The sequence below is a fragment of the Aulonocara stuartgranti genome (genome assembly GCF_965226115.1).
Source record: "Aulonocara stuartgranti genome assembly, chromosome: 13".
NCBI classification, from domain to species: domain Eukaryota; kingdom Metazoa; phylum Chordata; class Actinopteri; order Cichliformes; family Cichlidae; genus Aulonocara; species Aulonocara stuartgranti.
The window spans coordinates 22699000-22713564 of NC_138949.1; the positions used below are offsets into that span (position 1 = coordinate 22699000).

At 39.8% G+C, this 14565-nt stretch overlaps 1 protein-coding gene across 1 annotated transcript in view; it reads left to right on the forward strand.

Moving 5' to 3' along the window:
- The window catches only part of LOC309720465 (ankyrin-3-like), an 89209-nt gene extending 76340 nt beyond the window's left edge, over positions 1-12869 (forward strand). The window contains exons 40-49 of the mRNA XM_082557443.1: positions 74-148; positions 521-652; positions 1066-1209; positions 5385-6819; positions 6923-7085; positions 7389-7466; positions 7815-7898; positions 8012-8125; positions 9046-9137; positions 10782-12869. Of these exons, the coding sequence (XP_082413569.1) occupies positions 74-148; positions 521-652; positions 1066-1209; positions 5385-6819; positions 6923-7085; positions 7389-7466; positions 7815-7898; positions 8012-8125; positions 9046-9117 (2297 nt within the window). The 3' untranslated portion in view covers positions 9118-9137; positions 10782-12869. The remainder of the gene's footprint in view (positions 1-73; positions 149-520; positions 653-1065; positions 1210-5384; positions 6820-6922; positions 7086-7388; positions 7467-7814; positions 7899-8011; positions 8126-9045; positions 9138-10781) is intronic.
- The last annotated feature ends 1696 nt before the right edge of the window (positions 12870-14565 follow it).

The following is a 14565-nucleotide window of genomic DNA, read 5'->3' on the forward strand; positions in this document are numbered from 1 at the left end:
TTCTTTTACATTAGCGTGTAAGTGTAGAAAAATGTTATTGGTATTAATGAATCAATGTCTTCTATCTTGCCAGGTCCCCAAAGTCCTTGTGAGCGAACGGACTTGCGCATGGCTATAGTTGCAGATCACTTGGGACTCAGTTGGACAGGTTATAACCACTGCTTTATTTATTTCTCAAGCCCCCGAGCCTTGTTATTTACTGCCACCTTCAGGCTGACTGTCACCCAGAGCCTCTGATACTATACGCTGTTATAATGTAGCGTTAAGATACCAGGTTTAAAAGCCTTAAAAAGGAGAGGAATTTTAAATAATTTTAAATAAAGTGATGGATCAGTTAATGCTAAAAACTTTTTTTTTTTTTTTTTTTAAACAACAGGATTTTTTTAATCATTTTTATTGTGTATTTGTATTTATGTTTCCACTGTACATAAAATGATGGACAATTTGTTTATGGATAGTGCAAAAGAAAAACACTGAAGTTTGAGTATTCATGTTAGACTTGGTTTTTGTGTCTGAACAGAGCTGGCTCGGGAGATGAACTTCACAGTGGATGAGATCAATCACATTAGACTAGAGAACCCGAACTCTCTGACAGCACAGAGCTTCATGCTTCTTAAGAAATGGGTCAGTCGGGAAGGGAAAAACGCCACAAGTAAGATTATTTTTTATGTCTATACATCTTTCTTTTTACTTACTCTTGTTTTTGTTTCCATTCTTTTTCAGTCATTCTGCTGTTGATTTACTCCTGAAAGTTCTTTTCAATTTTTCAATTCAATTCACTTCAATTCAGTTTTTTTTATATAGCACCAAATCACAACAATAGTTGCCTCAGGGTACTTTATATTGTCTGGTAAAGTCATATATTGTCATTCCTTATTATCGCCCCTCACTGAGGTTTTCTGCTTTCTTTTTTGTTATTCTTTTCTCTTTTCTTTTGAAAAATCATCCAGATGCTCTAAAATATATTTGCTTAAAAATTGGTTTCGCTATGACTAATCCAAACGTCTGCATAATTACATTTGCTCAAATTCCTGTTTTACTGTTTTAATGTCTCTTCTTCCTCAGCGGATGCCTTAACTGCAGTGCTGACCAAAGTCAATCGGATGGATATTGTGACTTTGCTGGAGGGGCCAATATTTGACTATGGTAACATTTCAGGCACAAGATGTTTTGCCGATGATAACGCTGTTTTCCGGGATCAGGCTGATGGTAAAGTTTAGCTTTGTCTAGCTGACCTCTTACCTCTCCCTGCTACCTTCTTTTTCTTGTGGCAATGCATGGATCACATATGTATCATACTAGTGAAACCAAAACCACAAGTGGTGATTTACACTCGGATTTAGAATTTGTGTGAACAGCTGGGTCTTACCATTCCTCAAAGACGTTCCTTTTGATTCTACAATATATTTGACACTGAAATTTCTGCTTTACATTTCAATTTCATTTTAATATTTAGTTTAAATGAAAACTTTTTTATATAGCACTTTATTACTTGCACTGATTTTAATTGGCTTCTGTTAAATTAACTCTCATTAAAATTAGATTACGCTCAGGGTAAATACTCTGCAAATCACTGCTGTATCCAGTTGTCACAGAAGATTAATATACATTGTTAATTTCCACTTCAAGTGCATGCTGCATGTTAACTATTGCTTTGAATGTTTTTCAGTGTGTGACTTATACAGAAATAATATAACCCTATAGTTTGCTTTTCTCTGCTGACTTAGTTTAGCTCTCCTAGTTCTCCTCCAGTTCCTCAGAGCCTTCCTTGGATAGATGAGAGAATGTCTTCCTCTGTGAAACCAGACTGCCTCTTCCTCCTCCTTCTGTTCCTCCTGCCTCCCATCAACTCCCACCAGCAGTATCCACTGCTGATAACAGCACATAACTGCTCTTAACAAATGTAAAGTCATGTGTTGGCAAAATCCTCATATGCCTGCTCCTTATCCACCCATATTATTCACTCGTTGTCCTGTTGTGCAAGCATGTTTCACTGGGTTTAATGTAGTTTTTGTTTCTTTTTATCTCTCTTATTTTGTATCTTACCTTATTCCTTTCCCATAGTTTGCATAATTATCCCCTTAACTTCCGGAGGCCCTGAAGCAGCTTTCATCCTGCAAACACCCAGTCCTTTCTTTCCAACACCAACCCCAACACCTCCACCCACTCCCCTTACACCTTCAGCAGCGCTTTACTGTCACCCCTTCCCTCCACGCCGCTCGCCAAGTTATGAGTCGTCCATTTTGCTCAAAGACTTGGCACCTTCAGCTCCATTTCAGCCGGCAGAGTTCGACGTTTTCACCTCTCCCCATGCATGTCCCATCCCTCAGTGTCCCAATACTGACCCTCGTCAATTCCCGGCCTTTCCTTTCTCTCCCCTTACTTCTTCCCCAATCCCTCTTATTACCTCACCTTTTCCTTCTTCACCTGCTCCTCATTCACCATCACCCTTTCTTTCTTCTGCTATATCTGTCCCAACATCTCCCACATCTGCTCCAGCTTCCCCCAGACTCAGCATACCTACTCTGGACCTTTTGCAAGCACTATCAGTCACTTGTCAAACTGGTGATACCTTCAAACCTACAACAACTCCGCCCAACCTCACCCTTGCACCCTGCGCTATGTCTCCTAGCCATTCTCAGCCTATCACCATACCTGTGTCAGCCATCCACTCTACAGCCCCAGGCACAGTCCCTCCTTCTGTCACTGCCTCCTCAAGCAAAGAGTCCCTAGTGACCCAGCTGGCCTCCTCTTTCCGCCCAGTGTCCCCACTTTCCATGTCTACCCTCCCTCCCATCTCTCCTTCAGGATCACGTTGTCCTAGCCCAAGTCCTTCTTCCCCGCCTCTCCGCTCATTGTCTCCCTGTCCTGTTTGTCAGTGTACTTGTGCACCCTCAGTCAATCCACCTCCCACTCAAACCCGCATCGATCCTTCTAATATGGAAATATACCTTTAGCATTTGCTATCCTTTATCTTGTTCTCCTTCCACTCCATGCTTCTTCCTACTAAAAACTCTCATCTGTTGTCTATCCCATGTGAGCATGTAACAGACCACCTTGGTAAATATTAGCCACATCACACACTATAAGGCCTCATGTCAGTAATAGTTCCCACTTTTAATATCTTACCTCACTGACAAAATCTTTCAAATAAGAGCAACTTCGACCAGCATTTGTGATTACTACTTATAAAATACTTCTTTATATATAGTAGGTTTAATATTAACCTAATCAGCCATAACATCAAAACCACCTGACTAATATTGTGGAGGTCCCAGTATTACAATCAGACAGCTCTAAACCATCAGGAGATCAACATGAAGCCTGTATTAGTGTCTTGTTCTGTCCAGATTGGACTTTTTCCAGGGCATCTCACTGATGTAGTTTTGTTAATTTTGAAGTTCATATCAACCTTTAGATTAATATTTTCCAGTAGAATATTGACTTCACCTCTCACAATACTTTTAATGTTGTGGCTGATCTGGTACAGTTAAATGTATGCATTCATTTTATTTTATTTATCTAGTATCCAGCCATCCTACCATCTTCCATCTTATACAAACACGCACACTGGATATTACAAATATGACATCTCTCATTTAATGGTTTCTCATTATTTTTGCTAGTTCCTACATTGTAGATACATACTGAAGACAAATATATGAAGCAATATATATGAAATTATGTAGCAAAGAAGAAATTGATAATTAAGCCTAAATATGTCTTATATTTTAGATTCCTCAAAGTAGCCCCCCTTTGCTTTGTTGACAGCGCTGCAAACCCTTGGCCTTCTCTCAGTGAGCTTCATGATGTAGTCACCTGAAATGGTTTTCACTTCACAGGTCTGCCTTGTTAGGTTTCATTTGTGGGATTTCTTATCTTCTTAATGGGTTTGGGAACATCAGTTTTGTTATGCAGAAGTCAGGTTGGTACACCTGACAGCCCTATTTGACACCTGTTAGAATTCATATTATGGAAAGACCCAATTAGCTAAGTAAAGAGAAACAACAGTTCATCATTACTTTAAGAACTAAAGGTCAGGCAGTCTGAAAAATTGCTAAAATGTATCTGTCCCCAAGTCCAGTTGCAAAAACCATCAAGTGCTACGACAAAAGTGGCTCACATGAGGACTGCCCCAGGTAAGGAAGACCAAGAGTCACCTCTGCTGCTGAGGATAAATTCATCCATGTCACCAACCTCAGAAATTGGAAGTTAACAGCACCTGAGATTGGAGCTCAGATATATAGCACACAGAGTTCCAGTAGCAGACACATCTGTACCATACATCAGCTGTTCAGAGGAGACTTCGTGAATCAGGCCTTTATGGTCAAATAGCTGCTAAGAAACCACTACTAAGGAAAAGCAACAATCAGAAGAGATTTGTTTGGGCCAAGAAACACAAGGAATGGACATTAGACCAGTGGAAATCTGTGCTTTGGTCTGATGAGTCCAGATTTGAAATCTTTGGTTCTATGTGCCGTGTCTTGGTGCGGCACAGAAAAGGTGAACGGATGGTCTCTGCATGCATGGTTCCAACTGTGAAGCATGGACAAGGAGGTGTAATGGTGTGGGGGTGCTTTGCTGGTGGCATTGTTGGAGACCTATTCAAAATTGAAGGCACACTGAACCAGCATGGCTACCACAGCATCCTTCAGCGAGATGCCATCCCATCCGGTTTGCGTTTAGTTGGACCGTCATTTATTTTTCAACAGGACAATGATCCCAAACACACCTTCAGGCTGTTTAAAGGTATTTGACCAAGAAGGAGAGTGATGGAGCACTGCAACAGATGGCCTGGCCTCTACAGTCACTTGACCTAAACTCAGTCGAGATGGTTTGGGATGAAATGGACTGATGATCTCTGGGAACTCCTTCAAGACTGTTTGAAAACCATTTCAGGTGACTACCTCATGAAGCTCATCGAGAGAATCCCAAGAGCGTGCAAAGCAGTAATCTGTGCAAAGGGTGGCTATTTTGAAGAATCTAAAATATAAAACATGTTTTGAGTTATTTCACACTTTTTTTGTTTACTGCATAAGTCCATGTGTGTTCATTCATAGTGTTGATGCCTTCAGTGAGAATCTATAATTTAAATAGTCATGAAAATAAAAAAACACAAACCTTCTGACAATTTTTAAATTGTTAGAAGGTTCAATAAATGCTCCATTAAAAAAAAATTCTGGCAATTAGTTCATGCTTCAGGCTTTAAAGGGTTAAATGTATCCTTATCCTAGGTAACGGTTGTCTGGATACATGCTTTACATTTCATTCTCTGTGCTATTGTCCATGTCATGTGGTGTTATGGTGTGTTTTCGGGTGTTAAATTGTTTGTGTTATGCTTTGGTGTGTGTATGTCTGTACATTTTTCATCCTGTCACCTACAGATTATCAGAGCATTCTAGTGGAGCTGCAGTCCCCCGCCACACTGCACTCTGATCCCTACTTCCTGGAGTCTGACCTCCCCGTCACTCCCAATCCTTCCCTTGCACACCACCAACAACAGCACCATTACCCAGAACCAGACACACCTTTGCTTGCTGACACCCAGCCTCAGCCCTTGCCTTGGAGTTCAGAGTTAGAGCCCAGTAACAGAGAGCCAGAAAGCCCCCCTAGGAGCCCCCCTAGACCCTGTGAGCTCACCCTATCTGTCCCAGTATTTGAACTTCCTGATCCTATTCCCTATAAGCCAAGAAAGCCCCACATTGCCCTGAATGATCAGCTGCTATTGAGCGAGGAGGAGGACCGATCTTTTCAAGAAATGGAGCCGATCCACAGGCCCAGGTCACGGTCCTTTCCCACGATGTGTGAATTAGATGTTGATATGGCATACACCACATCTTCCCCTTCATTATCATCAATTTCATCGATAACCCCTTCATCACCAGAGAGAGCACAAATTGGAGATGGAAGAGTGCAGCTGGATCCCTTTAATGGGGTAAAACAGGATGTTTGTTTGAAAAGAGGTGAAAAGGAAGTGACAGAAGAATTAGGGAAGGTTGTTGAAGTGGCTGCAGCAGAGTTGGAAGAGGGAAGTGCATTAGTGGAAAAGTGGGTAGAGCGAGACTTAATTGAAAATGTGGAAAGAAAATGTGAGATGATAACAAAAGATAGGTCTAAACTAACAGAGGAAAATTTGGTGGAACAGAAAGAGGGGTTTGAAGAGGAAGAGGAAGATTTAGTGAGTAACCAGCAGGATAATATTCATGACGGGAATGAGGGGACAGCCTATGTTATGGAAGTGGTGAGAGATGTACAGCTGTTAAACGAGCAGTATGACCTGCCAGGAAATGAGCATGAAATGGAAAAAGCTTGTGCCACATTTGAAGCAGAAAGCAGAAAAGTTGATGGAGACGCTGAGAAAGTTTTCTGTAAGGGTGATAGAATAGATGATACACATGAAGATATGCAGTTTAAGGATTCGACGTTGTGTGGCAGTGAAAAGGATATTTGCAGTACATCACAACAGGACGTCGAGGACCAGACTGTAGTCCGCCTCTCCCCTCAGGCCTGGGATGAGGCACTTGAGGAACTTCAGCCCAATGAAGAAGATGAGGAGGAGGAGGAGGAGGATAAAGAGATCAAAGAAGAAGCATTAGGGTCTTTGTTGGAGGAGGTGAAGAACAAAGGTGGCTCAGAGGAAAAGGAGGAGAACGAAGAGATGACCAAGTCCAGGATTCAGGAGCTTTGTGATCACGTTGAACATGCAGAACAAGACCTTTGTTCACTTTCAGGTTGGCACAGCGATTCATCCAGTGTCAATGTGGAACCACCAACGCCAGGACGCAGTGTCAGCTCAGACTTGCTCGACAGACGAGAAAGGTAAAATCTTTTTTTTTTTAAGTACAATGCTCAAATAGAATCACAAAATAACAATCTCTCAGACCACTTATTTGGTGTGTTGTTTTGTTTGTTTTTCCAACAGCCAAGAGAACTCTAGTGACTCCATCACCTCCTCATCTAGAGGAGAATCAGGGAGGTCCCGACAGAACGGCGACAACTCAAAGCACTCACCTCAGGACGGCTCATCTGAATCATCAAATGGCAGAAAAGAGGAGGGAACATTAATGTCAGAGAAAAAAGTCCAGGTAATACTAAAGACTGTTGTACCTGTAACAATGAGGGATGAAATCTTTGTTTATTTTCTGTACTAAAGTCCTATACTGCCTTCTAATTCTACAGGAGAAATACATAGCACATCTTACGCTAAAGAAAACTAAACTTCTCTATTATTCTAAAGTTGTCTTTCCTGATTCAGCCAACTATGGAGTTGAGGTGCATAAAGGACAACAACAAAAATGTTTCAACCTGTAACTGTCCTACACATGTGCTTCTTTTTTCCACTTGACTCCCTCTGTTGTGTAACGTTTGTATAAAACCTCCCTCCACAGCGAGTTAGTGTAGATTCCGGTTCAGAGGAAGAACAGACAGTAACCACCAGAATCTTCAGACGCCGTCTAATTTTAAAGGTACACTGAAAGCCTGAAGCAGGTGCTGAGCTGGGTCGTGGTTTGGTTTGGTTTAGACTGGTCAGTCTGCTGTGATACGTAATAGTCTTGCTTGGTATAATGGTGGTTTATTCTATTTGTGTGTATGTGTGTGTCTAGATATGACTGTGCATATGTTTGTTTACAAGCTCTACTGACCCTGTCACAGTTCATAAATGAAAACTAATCCATCCTCTTTCTGTCAGGGTTATTATTCTCACTGGTGTTTTGTTTCAGTGTGGTGATGGTGATGGATTATTTTTAATCGTGTGTGAAGTGCTCAGGAAGTTGGCAAGCTTTTATTCACGTGCTAACCACAAATACCTACAGGGAGAAGAAGCAAAGAATATCCCAGGTGAGACCATGACAGAGGAACACTATATGGACCAAGATGGTAACCTCATCAGTAGAAAAGTAATGTATACTTTAATTCCCATTTCCTATCCAGCTCTGAAATAATACCCATCATAGGGATGGTGTTTTTATACAATCAGGCACCATCAGATCTTTTCTTCTGCCTTGAGCAGGTCATAAGGAAGGTTATTCGCCGGGTGTCTACTCCCACACCAGAAAACCAAGGAGGTGACAGGTGGCACAAAGACCTTCACCACAGTCCCATTCTGCAAGAAGATGCATCAGAGGTCGCATGAAGATCCAATTAATCTACCATCTAGATGGGTTTCCTTTGATATGCTGTTATTCTCCTGTCACAAGATATCAGTCTAAGAACTACTTGGGTGGGAGGTTAACAGCAAAAACAATTTTTAGGCTTAAAGCTGCATTTGACAGTGAATCACAGTGGGTCTGAAACAAAAGAAAATAACATTATAACTCATCTAAATAAGAAATTTGCAGTCACGGGCCACAATTCTGAGTCTCACTTTAAAAATTAAAGGCTCTTCTGAACCTTAAAGATTATTTAAGTGAAGTGTTAAGAGCAAAATTGAGATTAAGAAAGTAACACGTGGTAAAAGGTGCAGCTTTAAGTCAAAGAGGGAGGGAGTCAATTAGATTTAATCATCTTTTACTCCAGTGAATTCAGTGAAGTTAATTCCTGTTAACACTGGATTAACTGGTTTGAGATGACTATTATCTCCATAGTGGGCAAATATATACAAATATCATATGAACTGCAACCTTGCATGTTGTGTTTTAACAGTGTGTGGTGTCTGTTTTGTTTGCATAACAAAGAAGATGCTGACTGCAGTTCTCCTGACTGTGTGGTGCTAATGGTCTTTTATAATGGTCTTTTAAAGCATTTAGCCAATTAGTCAAGAGTATGACTAATGAGTGCTAAGGAAACTCAATCAGCTCCTTTTGTTTCCAGCTCTGTCCATAATGGCATAATTATTCTTTTTCCAGGTGTCTACTTGGCGTGTGGTTTAAGTCCTAATTATAACTCTTGCGATGATGCTATTACTAACATTTGAGTTTTGCTTCTTCTTTCTCTTATTTTGATGTTTCAGGTGTGTTTTTGGTTGCAGTGAGGTTTTTTTGTGTCTTTTTCTATCAGAAGATAAGAATACCATGTCTTATGTATACTTCTATGTGTGTTTTCCAGCAGGGAGAGGGGTCAAGGAATAGCAGGCGGAAAGATGATAGAAGATCAGGGGATAAAAAGCACCACTCATAGGGATGGTTACTCTCTTCCAGGTACAGTAGTTTACTTTCTCACCTTAACACAGTCATCATAGTCCCCAGGCTTTAACTACTGTACATGTTGTACATATCCGTTGTTGTTCACTGACTTCCCACTAACTGAAGTCAGGTGCATTGAATAGCACCTAGTACCACCTAATGCCTTCACTTTTGTATTAGTGTATTCTGTGTTTTTATTTCTAGGCTTTACAGATTTTAAACTTTGAACAGAGCAAACTATCATTTTAGGCACCAAAAGTAACCTACCTCTCAATTAACCTACCGGTATACCTTTTATTTATTAATAAATGTAGTACAAAGTAATCAGTCGTGTTCAGTGTAACCACGTTTTACTATTAAGCTAGTAAATAGCAGATTTTGTTTGTTTCTTTTTTAATAGTTAACTATAAAGATGTCTTGTCGAGAGATACAGTCCTGTGAAAAACAAAGTACACCTGTACTGCTTTTGAAAGAAGGAAGAAGGTAAATAGCAGCCAGTTGCTGCTAATCAAATGCAGTTGATCAACTGATCATAAGTAAGTTGGATGTGCCGTTAAGAGAAAGCCTGTCTTGTCTAAACAGAACAAGACACCACAGTTTAGGTTGTTGCATCTGAAGAAACCAGAAAGACTTAATGTGCAATGTCCTTTGGACAGTCAAGACCAAAGTGGAGATGTTTGGTTGTATTGCACAGACCCATATTTGGCAAAAATCAAAAGCAGCACATCAGTACTAACGCTTGATACCAGCTGTCAAAGCGGAAGGGGGGTGATTTGGATTTGTTTTGCAGGCACAGGGCACCTTACTGTCATTGGGTTGACTATGAACTCTGTATACCAGAGTCTCTGTATACCCTAGAGTCAAAAGCTTGGCTCAAATCATGCAAAAGGAGAATGATCCTGAAGAAAACTAGCAATTTTTTTTTACATACTCTCAATAAATACTATACTTTACATACTCTACAGCATCACATTTGGGAACCTCTGAAGCTGCTCAAACGTTTGCACAGTGCTGCACATGAGATGCCTGTATCCACAGTATTAAAGTAAATGAAATCATCAATTTAGTCAGATAGTTCAAACTCAAAGCAAAGAAGAAACTGGCATGAGCTTGGTTATCCCCTGGCAGATTTTCTGTCCTCTGCGTTCCCTCAGTGTGAATGAATAGAAAACATTTACAAAGGGAACAGGGTTGAGGGTCACTACACACCTCAGCATTATATTGCCCCGCTAAAACCCTCCACGCCTTTTCTTTGTCCACTAAATCCCCAACTCACAACAGCTTTGTCCCATCCAAAAAGAGTTTGTTATCCCACTGGCCAGACTGTTAATCCCTACTGCTGCTCACCCGTATGTTTGCGGTGAATCATTCCATCTGCGCAGAAATGGGATGGCACTGCCATGAAGTCTGCCAAAGAGTTTCTATGGTAACAGAGGTCACCATAACAACCCACGTACCATCAGGTCTTGTTAATGTGTTGTCATTTTGTCATACAAAGGAATGAAACACTTAAGAAAAACATTGTACACGTTACACCCTTTGAATTCAGTTTAATACTCAATATTAGGCAATGCACTGTCAGTTGTAATGTATTGTATGAGCTTCAAGAGGGTGACAGTAAATGTGCTGCAATATGCAACGTACTGTTTTGTCTTCCAGATACAGAGGAACCAAGTTCAACGTTTCCTGGGAACAAGTGTTCAGAGGGCTAAGACTTCAGGTTCGAGGACTTAAAGCAAGGTCCAGTGTGCCACTATCTGCTCTAAATAAATGGCTTTCACATGAAAGGAGTCAACCCTTCTGACTTGCGCATGAGCATGAAAAACTCACTCCCTGTCAATTAAAGGACCAAGAAGTTCTCACTTTCTGACTGTGGTGGACCAGTGGACAATGATCCTGCTTCCTGTTTTGTGTGAAACAATACGTGCCATCGGTCCACTGGTGTTGTGAGAGCTTTTTGGAGGAGCGTCGTTTGTTGCGAAAAACGACAGAGACTCCATTACTGACAACCACACAGGTGCAACTGTGACCAAAGATGGCACAAGAGCTCAATGCACATGGTGGGTGAAAAGAATGAGGTAGTTACAATAACACACACAAGAAAAATCGAATGGACACTTCTAATCCAACTTCAACACTCGCCTTATAGTTTTTTCTTGAACCCATTGTTGTCAGGATGTAAATTGTTTGGAGGTTTTTTTCCTTCCTTTTTAAAACTTAAACACAACTAACACAAAAGCTTTTTTTTCCTGTATATAAAATTCTAATGTGTATAATTCTTTTAAATCGAATGGACAAGTTGCTGGTTGCGAACGCACTGAGGAGAGTGACCTTTTCAAGTGCTTTCAAAATTTACTGAAACGATTTCACTTTTAAAGATTTGAGTGTAACTTCACGGGTTCTTGTATAATTAATTACTAGAACAGGTATAATGTTTGTACATGAAAAAGCTGGTTTGATTTTAACAGAAGAAATTTCCAGAAAAAAATCTAATTTCTGTAATTCCCAAAGTGGGAATGGATCTAATCCTGCAAAAAAAAGGAGCCTTTCAGAGTACTCATATTTTCATGCATGCTGTTCACATTATTTTAATTACAATTTTTACAGGTTTGCAAAACACTGTATTCAAATGAATCCCTTTATCACTATACACATATAGCCCTGACGTTTGTCACCGATTTTATATTTCAAATTGAAAAAGGATACCATTAAAGCTTTTATCATGTTGGGGTGAGGATGAAAAAAAATCTCTAGCTTCTTGAGGATGTGATGTCTTGTCTGTCTGTGTAAAACTGGAGGGCAGCTTCTGTTACAGGAACGAAGTAATCAGAATGTAAATGCTAGTAGGCTGGCTCGCTGTAAAATTATACTTGTATTGTGCATATTGGCTATAAGGTTTAGGAGTCTCTGTACACTGTAAGACTGTTTGTAAACATTTAGCAGTGTTTCAGTTTGGTTTTCTAATGGCTGCTGTGGTATTAAAGGAAAACTGGGGCATTTCACTTTGGATTCTTTGGTGAAGTATTTCCTTAATTTAAAACCTACTCACATTAAGGACACATAAAGACATTGTTTGATTGTAGCTCCAAATAGCATATTGTATGACAAAACACTGGATGGTCAGAACCAGTTATTTAAGCATTAAATAAATTGTGTTTTAACTCTGAAACTGTGTGATCTCTTTAGGCTTGAGAGTCTGTATATGCAGTGTCGAATAGAATTGTTTTCACTAGCTCACTGACAAAGTTTTATTTTACACACTTTACATGACATTAGGAATTTATGTATCAGTTTTCATTAGATGCCCATGTAGTTAAAGTGTGGTGTTCTACTGCTGCGATGGCTCAGTATGCTGATGTCTATGCTGTGGACATGAAAACTATGTAACTTTTTTTTTTCAGTTTTTTTGGGTGGGAGTATTAAAGGAAGTCAGATAGGGTGCTGTACCACATCCCCTTGTACTACTATGTCAATCAGGGGGTAGAGGATACTTTGATATGGTTGAAGTATCAATTTTGTTAATTTTCTTTGATATGTGTTTTCACCTGAGCAGATTTTTTGATGTACAATTCTTACTAACAGAGTGAAGCCATTGAAATATAACTATTCTAGCACTTTGGTTATTCAAGGTCTTTTAGAGGCTATAACAGCAATGATGCCATCACAAATGTTTCAAACGTCTTTAAAAAAAATCAACCTAAAAACTCCAAAAAAAAAAATACAATAAAATGCAGTGATTTTGCAGTACAGTTGTTTCTCTTCTTATCTTTGTGTCCTTGAATGTTTTTTCTTTAATTATTATTATTATGTAAGTTGCACAATGGCAGTGATCAGTAGTGATGTCGTGGGAGTTACTGCCAAAATTATGTGTTTCTCCTCACCTAAGTGTCCTTGAGCGCCAGGCAGCAACACTTCCAGCTGATGGAAAAAATGTAAACTATACCGTAGACATTTCATAGCACCATCTCTCATGCCTTAGCCTTATGATTTTTTTAACATAATAAAGCTCAAGTTCAATATTGGATGCCAAAGATGGTAAGATAATGCAGTAACAATAACATTAACACATGTTAGTTCCTACATTAAAACACAATAAAGGTAAAATGAGTAACACTGATGATTTTCTTACAGTGCAATTCATATGGATCTTACTTTGTAACAATATTTAGTTTGATGTACCACTCGTCTAAATGCTGTTGAAGACCGGGCACATCCCAGTCCCTGAAGGTAATGGCCACAGCAAAAAACCTGCAAGCCCAGAGGTTCTTTGTCAGTACCCTGTTTGGACAGACCTGTTTTGGCATGTGAGGAAACCACACATTCGTAGGCAGATGGTTTTAATGTTGTTGCTAAAAAACATAAATGCCAGTGAGTTTGTCCAGTAAGCATGATCATCTTTAATACGTGGTGGAACACAAAAGAAAAACACTGTGCCGCCTACTGATTCATTAGTGTTTAAAGCAGTTCTTCCCACATCATCCTGTGACCATGACTACAGTTGCAAGATTATCCCAAGAAAACGCACAACCTGCTACACCTACTTTATGCTTCTTTGATTTAAAGATGAGCATTGTTTAAAATAATCCACAGATTACATTAGACACCACTGCTGTGGAGCAAGCTGAAAAATCAACCCCCCTCTTTGTAATGAAATGTGACACAGAACCTGGAGCTTCCATGTATCTGGGAAGACATTCGCCTTTTTTTGGGGGGGGGGGGGGCTTTATAAAAACCTGTTTGGGTACAATTAGGTCTCTCGTCCACTGCATACTGGCTAATTCTTCTCTGGATCTTCAGCGATGGATCCACAATGGAGGATTTCCATTGCAGAATATAGCAAATTCTCTCATTGGAAAAAATGACCTTCACCTTACATTTAAATTTTTAAATTTTTGTTCACTATCTGAGTTGACTAACTCTCACCATGGACTTATTGTGTGAGGGCATTTTGGCTGGTGGGAGGACGTGGGTCTCCGCTTTGCTGTGTGTATCTGTAGAATGGGCATAACAGGTTTGTTTTAGTTTGTAGTGTTGGCTTGGCAATTTTCCCTTAAAATAAACATGAGCAACACTGACAATGTAAGGCATGATTGGTCTGTATGGACCATTTTCTGAAAGCCTGAACATAAAAAGATGTATACGGTGCTGTGAAAAAATCTTTGCCCCATTCCTGAATTCTTATCTTTTTGCACAATCCTCACACTTAAGTGTTTCAGAAAATCAAACAGATTTTAATGTTAAAAAGATAACCTGAGTGAACACAAAATGCAGTTATTAAACGATGATTTCATTTATTAAGGAGCTACAGAAACTCAAAGACGCAGGCAAAACAAAGTCATTGCCATCTATCAGTCTGGAAATGTTCACAATGCCATTTCTAAGGTTTGGGACTCCATTGAACCACAGTGAGAGCTGACATCCACAGATAGAGAAAACTTGGGAC